This window comes from Nothobranchius furzeri, chromosome 2 (assembly GCF_043380555.1).
Source record: "Nothobranchius furzeri strain GRZ-AD chromosome 2, NfurGRZ-RIMD1, whole genome shotgun sequence".
NCBI classification, from domain to species: domain Eukaryota; kingdom Metazoa; phylum Chordata; class Actinopteri; order Cyprinodontiformes; family Nothobranchiidae; genus Nothobranchius; species Nothobranchius furzeri.
Window position 1 is genome coordinate 83925508 of NC_091742.1, and position 13875 is coordinate 83939382.

The following is a 13875-nucleotide window of genomic DNA, read 5'->3' on the forward strand; positions in this document are numbered from 1 at the left end:
CAAGGTCCCCGCCTGCAGCCACCACCCGTCACACACTGCACCCGACCCCTTTGGCCCCTCCCACGAGTGGTGAACCCATGGGAAGGGGGACCCATATTTCTACTTCAGGCTGTGCCCAGCCAGACTTCGTAGGTGAAAGCCCGGTCACTAGGCGCTCGCCAACGTGCCCCACCTCCAGGCCTGGCTCTAAGGGGAGCCACAGTGACCTGCATCCGGGTGAGGGAAGACTGTTTACATTTATGTTTTTCTTCATAAGGGGTCTTTGATTTTTTTGTAAAACTAAATTCTCAAATTTGTGTTAACTAAAACGCATTTTTGTCCAAAATAAACCAAGAATTAAACTAAGCCGGCTGCCAAAAAACAACACTGGGATGGAGTGGGACAATAATTCATCCCAGCTGCCTTTTCTCTGTCCGAGTGTGTGTAAGCAATCCAATTTGCCGATGGAGAATTTCCAGAGGGGAGGACTTAATGACAACCATGTTATTGGGAAATGTCTCCGTTCTCTGATGGGCAATTTGTCATAGTTGGAATTCAATTAGATGGAGGCATGGTTTCATAGAATATAAGCATCTTATTTCCAGGTTGATAAAATGTCTCAAGTAAATAATTTACATTATGATCTTAATATAGTGTCAACAATATTGGGCCTAACATTGCTCTAAAAGGTTTAAAATAGTATTATACAGGTCCTTTAACTCCCATATTATCATGTCACATACATTTGACTGAATAAAGACACAAAATTCAGTCTGACTATGAATGTCTTTAATGTTTCCCAGATCAGAATCACAGCATACAGTGTAGAATAACTTCTAAAGCAACAGAAATATCATCACCTCATTCATTTATATGATTTAACTTTTCTTTTTATAATCATTTTAAAAGTTTTATTATTCAACACATTTGTTCATCTCAGCTTCTGCTTTTTTAATTCAGCAGAGGAGATCAACAACCAGACAACAGGAGCAGATTTACAAAGAAAACTGAGCTAAACATGGAAAACAGTTGATGACATGTTTGCATCAGTCTGCTGTTTTCTGCTCCATCAGATCACTTCTGGTGTCAAATCCTCACATCTGTCCCACATGTGGATCAAAGGCTACATGGAAACTCTGCTACATGATCAGTCCATTCATGTTTGACTCAACAAACTTGTCTTAGTTTAGGTTTGTTTGATGTTTCTGAGCAGAAATCAGTGAAAGGAGCTCTGATTCTTAGAAACACTCTTAAGGTCATTTAGACTCTAATTGGATCACAAAGGAAAGTGAAACATTTCAAAGCTGATTTCAGATCAAATGATGGAAACAAGTTGTTTTAGAGGAGCTGAGCGACAGGGTTAGATGCCAATCCAGTATCTTTGGGCTTCTGAGGGCTTCAGAGACTTTTCTGATCAGGAATCATGGAGCTACAGCAGGTACATGATGAGCAATAATATAACTACAAACCAAAATGACTGCTGTTTCTTCTGATGTCATCAAAAATCATCAATGAAAACCATTTTTAAAAGCTCCCATCAAGCTGCCTTTTCTTTTAGTTGTTTCAAACTGCACCTGTTGTCTTTTTCTGACTAAAATAATCATCATTCACTCACTCAGAAAACCTCAAACAGACAAAGAAAAACAAACAAACAAGAAACTTAATATTTACAAAGATTTCATCTGTTTGATTCTGACACGTAAAAATGTTCAGTTTTGATTCTCATCTAGATGATGTTTGTCCATCAAACCTCCTGTTCTGGTTTCTTCTTCTTCATGTTTCCTTCTGACAGCAAATCAATCTGCTCCAGTGGCGCCCTCTAGTGTTAGCTTATAAAACAGAGTCTACAGTCTCCAGCGATTTGATAGTGTTTAGGTTTACTTCAGAACCCCCCAACACCTTCTTCTCCACAGGAGGACCAACGGGTTCAGATGGACCTACAGGTCCATGTAGACAGATCTCCTTTTGGCTAGGGAGAACAGCAGCCATGTTTCTGAACCTGTTTCTAATGGTTCGTTTTAAAGCTCTGAGTCTTTTCCATCTCTCTACAAAGTCTTCTCTACTCTCATAGTTTCCCATTTCTTCAGCTGCTGTCCTGTTCAGCAGCTTGGGTCCACCTTCCGCTCACTCATGTCACTCTTTCCGTCATCTACGTTGTGCACACCTCCCTTCCAGTGGGTTTAGAAACCATCACCTTGCTCCAGTTCTCTCCCACCCCGTAAAATAGAAAACCAACAGGCTAAAGCTAGAGCACAAGCAAAGACAGCAAATGTGACAAACTCCCCCACCCTGCAGGTGTTCCTTTGGACACAAACAGTTCTGTTCATAGACTGGTTTCATCTGAATTTTATCCATGATTCATGTTTGATATCTTCAGCTGAGAAGTCGAAGGGGTTAGGCTCAACTGTAGAGCTAAGTATTCTTACCCAAACAGAAGGAGCACAATCAGAAACAGCTGTTTACCCTGCTGAGGAGATCCCCACATGAGTTTTATCTCCAGGAGTGTTCTGCAGATGGTGACGACTAACAGGCCCTCTTCAGTGTGTTCTACAGCTCATAAAGCTAATCCTGAATGAGACAAGAACAGGTCTGAACCCAGAATGAAAACATGTAAAATGAGTTTACGTCAGGTCCAGATTCACAGATGTACTCTCTAATTCATCAGATTAGTGGTAGCTGGGGCAATTGAGGCTAATGGGAAGTGATTCTGATGTTTTTTTATAAATAATAATAATAATAATAATAATAATAATAATAATAATAAACAAAAAAAAATCAAACCAGGTCAATGAAAAGAATAGAGGAAGGTGGAGATTTTTTTTAAGTTTCATTGCTTAATGAAATAAAGAACTAAGCTAGCATGTAATGTAGCCTAAAGCTGATCATCCTCATACAGACAGATGGATAAAGAAGTTGGGTGAAGCTGCTTTCTGTTCGTTTGCTGCTTTAACTGCTTGGTAAAATACCAGAAAATCATTAGAAATCTAATAAAATGATACACAATCTGTAGCAAAGGGAAATGTAATGATTTTATGAAGTTTAGAGGTGCTTATTATCTGAGAGAAAACTCCAAATAGATCAAAAGGATCTGACTTGTTTTGGGAAACGTGCATCCTATAATTCTGCCTCCTCTCTTTTTGTCGTAGTTAAAAATAATTCATGCATAGATCCCTGCTGAGAAACCCCCTTTATAGACTTTCTCCTTTGTACACATTTCTATAGAACTATATATAGTAGCATTTCTCTAGATCTAGATTTCCAGCAAAATAAATCTTTTCACAATAACACATTTAAACAAGTACATAAAAAACCAAAACAAAATGAATAAAAGAAAACCACAATCGAGACAGCCAGTTTGGCACTTGGTCATGAGAACAGCCTCCCTTAGTTGGTGGTACAAAGGATATATTTTTTAGATTTTTTTCTTCCCTTTATGAGAAAGCAAACACTAATACATACTTGGCACCATTAATGCTGGTAGAATGAAATTACAGATAAAAATGTTTAATAGCCATGTTTACCATACGTGTGATTTACCCTCCCAACCCCCTTCCAACACTGTAGAACATCAAGAGCAGAACAGCGTCATGAAAAGAATCACAATTAAAATATGAGAGGAACAAAGTTGTAGTTAAGACACTGATGTAGAAAAGCAAAATAAATTTACTTAACACACTAGAGGACCGATAAAATTTGACATCAAAGTAAAAAAGAAACAAACCAGAACACCGAAGGGCAAAACCCGTTAGTCTCTTTGACAGTTCCTCTAGACTAGAAAGTGTGGACCCTCTTCGAAAACAGCATCTTTGAAAAATCTAAGTCACCTCCAAACTGATCAGCTGCTCCACGCAGTTCATTGAGGTCTTCATACACCACCAGTGGAGGGACTTGCTAAGTTGTACAGCACAAGATGGAGAAGGCGGAGTACCTTGTAGAGAAACAAGAGTATGAGGAAATAGAATAAAGGCCCACATCCAGAGGCCTTCCTTCTAGATCAGGAGGAAGTCCAGTATTCCTGGTCCTTAGGTGGTGCCCCATTGAGGCAGTCTCTACTATACCCTGGTGGTGGAGTGGGGGTGGGGCAGGGTGTTGTTGTGGCCAGTGGAAGGGAAGGTGTTGAAGGCATGAAGGGGCTGCATGCTGGTGATGGTGCTAGGGATCATGGTGATGGTGTTCGGTGTCATCAGCGGTACATCATCCGGGGCGCGGCGCAGTGCCAGGGTGTAGTCAGGTGGACAGGATGGTCGGAGGATATCATGCGGACGGAGGGGCTCCATATCGTGGTGAGCATCATGCTCCGAATGCTTCATCTGCAGGGACATGATCTCCTCCTCTTGACTGTGAGCCAGGTCATTGGCCGGAACGCCTCGCTGGGGGGACAACCGATGTCGTCGCATCTCGTGCCGCTTATCGCGCTTGTAGTAAAGGGCAGCAAATGCTAAGATGTTGAGGAAGAGCAAAGAAGCTCCCACGGCAACTGTGACACTCAGCTCGGTGGAGTAGTCTCGGGTGTCTCCAGGAAAGAGGTCCTGGTGTGGACGCTCTGAGCCCTCAGGCTCAGATTCGGAAGGGAAGGTTGGATAGGGGTGACGAGTTGTTCGAGGGCCTGGAGTTCTAGGCCAGGGTCTGATGGTGCCTGGGCCTGGGCCAGAGCCCAGTGGAGGCCGGGTAGTGGTGGGGAAGATCTCATGTAGACTATGGAGATGGGGGACCAGTTCCAACCAGAAGGCCACCTTGTTCGCCCTGTAGTTATCCTTAACTCGAGGTTTTAAGCCAATGTGGAGATACTGCTTGTCTTTTGGATTAAACTTTGTCCAAATGACTTCTTCAAAGCGGTTAGGCTTAGTGTGAATAAACTTGGTGTCCTGAGGGACAGGCAGGTTGGGGTCACTGATGGAAAACAGAAGGAAAATCTTAGTTTAAGCTGTGAATAAATGTACCAAGAAAACAATGCAACTCTTTGTCTGTGAAGGTTCTCAGTCATCCAGGTCATTGTAGTCTAAGGAGCTTTGAAAGAAAAGCGTCTGGACTTCTTTGAGTTGCTTGAAGACGTTTCACCTCTCATCCGAGAGGCTTCTTCAGTTCTAAGGTCAAATGGTGGAGAGTCCCAGATTTAAACCCAGTGGGAGTTTCCCCCCGAAGAGGGAACAAAAGACCCCCTGATGATCTTCTACATAAACACATGAGCCAAGGTGTGAGGGTGGGTGTGGGTCCTATTCAGCCAGAGTTTCGGGTGAGCTCATTGTGAAGCCTGGCCCCACCCTATCATGTGAATTCCTGAGGTCAGATGGCCCAGGATATGCGTGGGCGTTGAGGCATCTGGGAAGGGATCTCAAAACTGGATTATAGATGGCAGACAGTCTGTGTCGTAAACCACCGCCTCTGTTCAAAGATGGTTGCTCACAGTGGACATAAATGGCTTCCTTTACTCCTCTTTCAAACAATCTGTCCTCTCTGTCCAAAATGTGAACGTTAGCATCCTCAAAAGAGTAACTTTTGTCCTTTAGATGCAAATGGACTGCTGAGTCCTGTCCCGTGGAGGTGGCTCTTCTATGTTGTGCCATGCGCTTGTGAAGTGGCTGTTTGGTTTCTCCGATGTAGAGGTCTGGGCATTCCTCGCTGCACTGTACAGCATACACCACATTGTTCAGTTTGTGTTTAGGAGTTTTGTCTTTCGGGTGAACCAGTTTCTGTCTGAGTGTGTTGCTGGGCCTGAAGTACACTGGTATGTTGTGTTTGGAGAAAACCCTCCTGAGTTTCTCTGATACACCGGCTACATAGGGGATGACAAGGTTGTTGCGTCTGTCTTTCTTATCCTCCCTCGCTGGTGTCTGGTCTTCTTTTCTGTGTTTATGTAGAAGATCATCAGGGGGTCTTTTGTTCCCTCTTCGGGGGGAAACTCCCACTGGGTTTAAATCTGGGACTCTCCACCATTTGACCTTAGAACCGAAGAAGCCTCTCGGATGAGAGGTGAAACGTCTTCAAGCAACTCAAAGAAGTCCAGACGCTTTTCTTTCAAAGCTCATTAGAATGCAACTCTTTCACTCACAAACTTGAGGTAAAGGCACTTGATGTCATAACAGAAGTATTCTATGCTAGTATTAACAAGAGGTCAGTTTAAAATGAGCCCTACCCTGTCTTGGCAAAATTGGTCCAGTAAGTCATGACCACAGCACTCAGCATCACGTCGTTCTTCGAGAAGTTGCATGGGAACAGGTCTGTTGCACCGATCATTGGGACGCCAAACACGTACGGTATCTCATCTCCATGTGCCGCGTCAGCCCACTCGGGTCGTGTCTCAGTCTGGCAGTGGTGGTAGAACGTGTAGAAATAAACTGGGGACTGAAATTCAGCGTGGAGTTTGGCAGTGGCGACAGCTGGTGCAACCCACTGGTGGTCGGTGAATAGAGCTAACAGAGTCTTCCTTCTCATGTCACCGTTGTCCCTGTCAGCCCAGTCTGTGTACATGAACTTAATGGTCTCCCTCAGAATGTCTTTACCTGTGGGAAGAAAGGAAACCGAGTGAAGAGAAAGGCTAAAGTTATTTATTCTTAGGATAAATACATAAAAATGTGAGATGTAATAACCGAGAAGGAATTAGCCTCTCAGATGACAGATTGTCTAACAAGTACATGAGAGAGGTTGTGACAATATTATTTTACCATGTGTGTATGTTGACGGTAGCCTGCTGTGAGTGGGTTTGCAGGCTGATCTGTTAGGAGCAACGGTACTGCGATTGGGAGTTGGACCCTAGAGGCTGATGAGTGACAGCATTAGAGCCCACAGAACCCCAAAGGCCACAGCACAGACCCACCGCGGTGAAAGATGATCTCCATGATTAGCTAGCTCGTTAGTAGGCCTGTCTCGGCTGTTACACTTCACTGAACTCATCTTTATCTCCTCACAGTTTCCCCCATATTGTTTTGAAGACTTTTATTTCAGCAGGAAGCTGGGATTCTAGAACAGATGGTGTGTTATTTTTTATTTATGTGCAGAGAATGTTAATGCAAAAAAAGATTTCGATCAAAGTCCCGTAGTTGTCACACACACACTGGTGTAGTCGAGATACCGCACCCTGGTGGTATAGTAGCACCGTGGGGAGCTGCAGACACGGCCACGCTCTGGAAATATTTGGTGGCTTATCCCCCAATCCAATCCCTTAAAGCTGAACATCAGAGAGGAATTGGGACCTTTTTTTTTTTAATTAAGTCTTTGGTATGACCTGACTGGGATTTGACCTCTGATCTCTCAGTTCCAGGGCTGACACTGCACCTCTAGGCCACTGAGCTGGTGAGAACGTTATTAGGGTTATGTGAGAAAATAGATGCATGTGTGGCTCACCTTCAGGATATCCATAGAGGTTGTCCACAAAGTTAGAGATGGTGTAGTCAAAAGCTGCTGCAGAGATGCCATCGTTATCCTCACTGTCATCCACAAACTTCAGTCCCTCTCCTTGGTTCACTCCAATAAGGATATCATAGTTGAGGAACTCCCCCTGGTGGTCAAAGAGAGGAATCACAAGTTCAGCATAAAACCACTAATCTGAAGCCACCAACATTTTAATAACATGATGCTACTGATGAGTTTATACTGTGATGTTTTTCTTTCTCTCCCGCTCTAGGCCACATGACCTCAGAGCATGAGAACGGTCTCTTCTGTGCGTTCACGATGTGTTTTTGTCCGTAGTCCTTTTTTTAGTTCTGTGATGTTTGGATTATGAGAAGGGTCTGTTTAAAGATAATAAAAGGTTGCTACACCTCCATTTTTTGGAGTACACATGAATTGTATATCAAAACATAGTTACTTCGTACTCTTTCACTCAAAAGTAACTCGTTTTACACGACCATTGGCAGCATGTACCAGATTGCTCCAAACCAGAGCGTATTTTATCAACACACTTTAACACAGAAAAATAATAAGACATTGAACACTAACATACAGAAGCAGCTTGCTTATATCTATTACCATGGCAACGCAAATGGCAAAGAAATCTGCAAAAAAAAAAAAAAAACACAATGTAATGACTTTAGAAGCCTTTAAATGCAGCCAATTCCTTGCTGTTTCTAAGCTTCTGCTTTGATGTAGAGATGTAATTCAAAATTTAAATGGCTCTAAAATACATTAAACTCTAACATATTCATGCCTTTTACAATTGTGTCAGAGCTGCAGTTTGAGTTTTGGGTCTTTTGGTAAAAGTTCAGCACGTCTTCATGTGAGAAAACTGACTTTTTGCATCACTTTTTCCAGTTCTTTGTTTAAAAAAATCTGTCAACACTTTTTATTTACTCTTACTAAAACTTTTTCCAAAATAATGTGTTATTTTCTCCTTTTGGTGAATCAGAGGGTAGCCTCCCTCTGTCTATGGTGGGGGTGGGGGTGGGGGTGCGTGGTGGTGGTGGTGGTGGGGTGGGGGGGGACTGGCCCTGACTGTGTTTTGTGCTCATGGGGACATTGAGTCCGAGTGGGCCATGTTCCGTGCTTCCATTGTTGAGGTGCCTGACCGGAGCTGCGGCTGCAGGGTCGTCGGTGAGTGTTGTGGTGTCAATCCCCGAACCCGCTGGTGAACATCAGCAATTACGGATGCTGTCAAGGGTGTTATTTGCCTGTGGGCCTGCAGAGGCAGTCTAAGCGAAATGTGGCTTGGGTGGTCACGGAGGAAAAAACCTGGGCATGGGAGGAGTTTGATGAGACCATGGAGCAAGACTTCCGTGTGCCTTCGACGAGATTCTGGTCCACCATCAGGCGTCTCAGGAGGGGAAAGCAATGCGGTACCAACACTGTTTATAGTGTGGACGATGTGCTGCTGACCTCTATTTGGGGCATTGTGTATCGTGGGTGGAATACTAACCCTAACTTTAACCTCCTCAGTCCAACCAATATATCCACCAGTGAGGAAGGAGAGTCTGGGGACTTTGAGTTGGACTTGGCTGAGGTCACTGTCACAGGGGCGTGTTCAGGGAGTGGCCTGGGGTAGCACATGCCACCCTTGGAATCTGATTGGCCACTCCAGGTGCCACCACACTAATTTACCTTTAAATAGGCTTTTCACTGTCCACAAAGGCTTGGGGGTAAAACAAAAAAAAGCATAACCATTGGTGCCACCCATGCTCAAAGTTGTGCCTCACATGGGCCACCCCATTTTAAAAGATCTGGACACGCCACCGCACTGTCATGGTAAAAAACTCCTCGGTAGCAAAGTCCCAGGGGTGGATGAAATCCGCCCGAAGTTCCTTAAGGCTCTGGATGCTGTAGGGTTGTGTTGGTTGACAGGGCTCTGCAATATCGTGTGGACATCGGGGACAGTTTGACTGGATTAGCAAGCTGGGGTGGTGACCCCCGTATTTAAAATGGGGCACTGCAGGGTGTGTTCCAACTACAGGGGAATCGCACGCCTGAGCCTTTCTGGTAAGGTCTATTCAGGGGTTCTGGAAAAGAGGACATCAGATTCAGGAGGAACAATGTGGTTTTCGTCCTGGCTGTGGAGCACTGGACCAGCTCTATACCCTTGGGGGGGATCCTGGAGGATGTATGGGAGTTTGCCCAGCCAATCACGTGTTTATTGGATTTGGAAAAGGCGTTCGACAGCATCCCTCGGAGGGGCCTGTGGTGGTGGTGGTGGGTACTCCGGGAGTATGGGGTACCAGTTCCTTAAATACACACAACTATAACTCTTTGAATGATCATGGAAAGGATTGCCATATGATTAAATAGCTTTAGTTCAGCATCATGCATTTCTGTTATCCTAACTTAAAGTTCTTGTGTTGGCCCAAAGAAATTCATCAAGGTTGAGTCAAGTTATTTACTACATCTGCATCCTGTTGGGGTCAAACTATCACGTGAAACTGCTTAAACAAATCATGTTGACTCAACATGATTTTTATGAACTAAAGTAACTTGATTTTATTAAAGTCAAAATAATTGTCTTATGTTTACTGTATTTCTGCTTAAGAAATGCTTAGGCATCTATTAAGCATTTAGCAAGTGTTTATAAATGGACAAATGTTTACACTTTACAATAAGGGTCAACATTTAATTAATGATTAATTATGGTTAAGTAATGCTTAGGAGTCTATTAAGCATTTAGAAAGTGTTTCCAAATGGGATCAATGTTTTCACCCTACCTAAGGTCAGGTAAGGGCTTCCTGAAGATAAACACAGTACAGCATTAGTAAGGGTTAGGGTAACATCCACGTAACATCCAAGGTACAGGGCAGGATAAATGGATGCATTAGTTAGCTGTTTCTAATTGCTTATTTGCTGCAAATACGCAACCACAATAAACAATTACTTGAATAATTCTTAAGGATTAACTAACACAATAACTAACATGGCAATTAACACACATGATGCAAAGTAATTAAATAATGCAAGTGTTATGTAAAGCTTAGTACTGCATTAACTGAGGTTTAGTAATAGTTAACAGCTTATAAATACATTAAATACTGTGTTTAGTAATGCTATGTAATTCATAAAATCAGTTCTTAATACTTTATTTAATGGTTTATTAATGCTTAATAATGCACTAAATAACGTTAATAAAGGGACCCTTATTGTAAAGTGTTACCAGTTCTTCTAAATCCAAGGCCATGGCCTTCTCCAGGTCAGAGACGAGGTCCTGCCTCAAGTATTGGCTTTACTCCTTGGACATGTCCGCACCCACTCTTTTCGTTCTGCTGACCAGGAGTTGGTGGTGGTCCCTCGCTCTAAGTGCAGATGAAGGGGAGATCGTGCATTTGCAGATTTGGCTCCAACTCTGTGGAACAGTCTCCCTTTGACTGTTAGGCAGGTGCTTTCCCTTCAGATTTTTAAGTCTCGTCTGAAGGCCCATTATTACGTTTTCACCTTTGGGGTTTGCAACTTTGTCTTAACTTGTTTTCTATTTAATCTGTACTTTTGCTGTTTTTAGTATGTTTTTTTTAAATCTTTTATTGTATTTAATATTGTGATTCTTTTGTATTATTGTGTTCAGCACCTTGGGCTTCTGCTAGGGTTGTGGAAGGTGCTCTATAAATGAATAAATGAAATTAAATAAATGAAATGAACGGGGATGAGTTTAACTATCTCAGGGTTTTGTTAACGAGTGGAGGAAAATTGGAGCATGAGATCGATGGACAGATTAGTGCTGCCTCTGCAGTGATGCGGGCATTGTACCGGTCTGTCGTGGTGAAGAGGGAGCTGAGCCAGAAGGCAAAGCCCTCGTTTTACCGGTCAATCTACGTTCCTACCCTCACCTATGGTCATGAGCTTTGGGTGGTGAACGAAAGTACGAGATTGCAGATACAAACGGCCAAAACTAGTTGTCTCCGCTCTCCGTAAGAGATGGGGTGAGAAGCTCTGCCATCTAGGAGGAGCCCAGAGTAGATCTGTTGCTCCTCCATATCGAGAGGAGCCAGTTGAGGTGGCTCGGGCATCTAGTTAGGATGCCTCCTGACCGCCTCCTTGGTGAGGTTTTTCAAGCACGCCCAACCGGGAAGAGACCCAAGGGAAGACCCAGGATATGTTGGAGGGTCTATGTCTCTCAGCTGGGCAGGTAACGCTTTGGGATTCCCCCAGAGGAGCTGGCCCAAGTAGCTGGAGAGAGCAAAGTCTGGGCCTCCCTGCTTAGGCTGCTGCCCCACGATCTGACTCCGGAAAACCTGCTGAAAATGGATGGAAGGATTTTTTTAAATCAGTCACTCTATGTTTTTCATGCAGGCTGAACATGAAAACAGTCTCCTACACCTACCTCCTGCATTAGCTTCTGATGGAAAACAGATGATGAAACTCTTTGAAAACCCTGACAGATCTACTAAACATTCATGGACTCACCCATCTTGACTCACGGCAAGGAAGGCTGTTGTTTGAGCATCCAGGAAACCGCGGAGACCATCTTGGCTAGAAAAAGCTAACCATTAGCATTAGCTACTCCATTACACAGCAGAACTCCTTCAGGCTTGTGTTGTTTGTGGAGATAAAATATGCACGTTGCAGAGCAGAGTGAGTGGTGAAGTCGTGTTGCTGTTAGCCAAACATTATCAGGAAATAAGATTCCAAATTTTGTCATCTGAGGCTGCTCTGTGTTGAAACTGGTGCACCGGAGCTTTTTTTTTTATCCCAGAGTATGACTTACAAAGCATTCATTCCTACTAGAGACCACTGCAAAGTCGTTAAAAATGTGCGTGAAGGACCACTTTAAAGAGCAAGTCACCCCCAAATCAACTTCTTTTGTGCTGATAAACTATATAAACGAGTGTCTAATCATGCTGTAGACACGTGTAGTCAATAATTTGGCACTTTAGTGCATCTTAGTTAAAATGCAAATATTCTGTCTAAAATGATCAGTGTTGCACTGTCGTCAGGTAAAAACTCTGCTCTACATTTGATTTCAATCTGCTATTGGCTAAGAGGTACACTATGATGTTAGCTGGTACATTATGATGTCACAACACTGTTGTGAGCCTGTGTGTGGGTATTTGTTGGCAGCTCTGCCCTCTCGGTCTATCAGGCAACATAATTTGTTGCATTTTTCAAATATGAAGTGGGAGCGGAGTAAGAGTAGGTAGGGGGTAACTTGCTCTTTAAGAGCTAAGAGCTCCTTTATCTGGAGTGACATCACCATACCTGAAATTACAGCCCAACAGAGGTCATAGCATCAGACTCTCACCTGCTGCATGAGGATCTCAGGATCATCAGGTACCACATCTCCATCCACCACGGGGCCAAAGGCTATGTGGTAGCGGGCTGGTTGGATGTCCTGGTCCACCAGCTCCCTGAAGGTCTTGCGTCTGAGGCAGTCGACGAGGTCGGCTGTCTCTGAGTAGGTGCAGCCCACCTTCCGGGCCAGGATCTTGGTGTACTTCAGTGGCTGGTAGTTGACGGACCAACTGGAAATGGCCGTACCACTCTGAGCTACGGCCCGGTGGAACAGACCTAAATGGACATTTAGGAGAAAAGCAAAGCTGTCACACAAAGCTAGTGAAAAGAACTTTAATTTAGGAGCTTTTGAGACAACATGGTTGAGATTATATGAACAGATCATAAAGCACCCAATCAGAGCTAGCTAAGTGTAGCTTGAAACAAAGAGGCAGAACAAGGACTAAGCTTGTTAAGGGGCCTCCTGCCTCTCTCTGCTGCCTTTTGCTCCTTTTTCTTACCTCTCCTGGGCTGAAAATTGGTTAGTCAATTATTAAGGAGAACCACTGGTTCTCCCCTTCCTGGGAGATCAATTATGGTGAGAAGAGACTTGGAAACAGCTACAGTCATATCTGCCTGAGAGGGACTAGAAGAAAGAAGATAACTGGATTTTATTGGTCTGCTAGATTGGTTTCCTCATCGATTCCAGAGGGCTTTTAGGAATGGCTTTAGATTTGGTTTCCTCTCTTCTCTGATCGTTTACAGATCTGTCTCTCCGTCCTCACCAGGTGTTTTAACATCTCCTGCCCACCGTCTCTCATATGAACATTAACCCCTCCCACTCAAATGACCACCCCGTTCCTACACATCTCTGCTGTTCAGTTAGATTTGTGTTGCTGGTCACATGACGGGACTCCTTACCTTGCATGGATGACAGGGGTAAGGGGAGGTGAGTATGACAGACAGGTCGCTTCTAGTGGGTTGATGTTACACCAACAGATGCTGATGAAGAGGAAGAAGATGATGGGGCGATGGAAACAGAGACGAGGGAAGGCGACAGAGTGGAGGAGTGAGTCAGTGTGCAGCAACAAAGGACAAAGGGGTTAAAATGGTTAGAAACAAACGAATGAGCCTGATCTGTTCTGGTTTTCAGCTAAAATAAAGACATAAAGTAATCGTTATCTAATTAAAATCTAATTAAAATAGAACACAATAGTTTATGAACACCATTAAATAAAAACTATAATAATAAACCTCAAACTATTAAAATATTTAGTATAATTA

General features: G+C 43.5%; 1 protein-coding gene across 2 annotated transcripts in view; it reads right to left on the reverse strand.

The window, feature by feature from the left end:
• Nucleotides 1–746: 746 nt before the first annotated feature.
• The window catches only part of nlgn2a (neuroligin 2a), a 356614-nt gene continuing 343485 nt past the window's right edge, over nucleotides 747–13875 (reverse strand). For both annotated transcript variants that reach the window (XM_015946254.3, XM_015946252.3), the window contains 4 exons: nucleotides 12623–12888; nucleotides 7321–7474; nucleotides 6113–6479; nucleotides 747–4869 (listed from right to left, as the gene is read on the reverse strand). In XM_015946254.3, coding sequence (XP_015801740.1) covers nucleotides 4032–4869; nucleotides 6113–6479; nucleotides 7321–7474; nucleotides 12623–12888 — 1625 coding nt within the window. In that variant the 3' untranslated portion in view covers nucleotides 747–4031. The remainder of the gene's footprint in view (nucleotides 4870–6112; nucleotides 6480–7320; nucleotides 7475–12622; nucleotides 12889–13875) is intronic.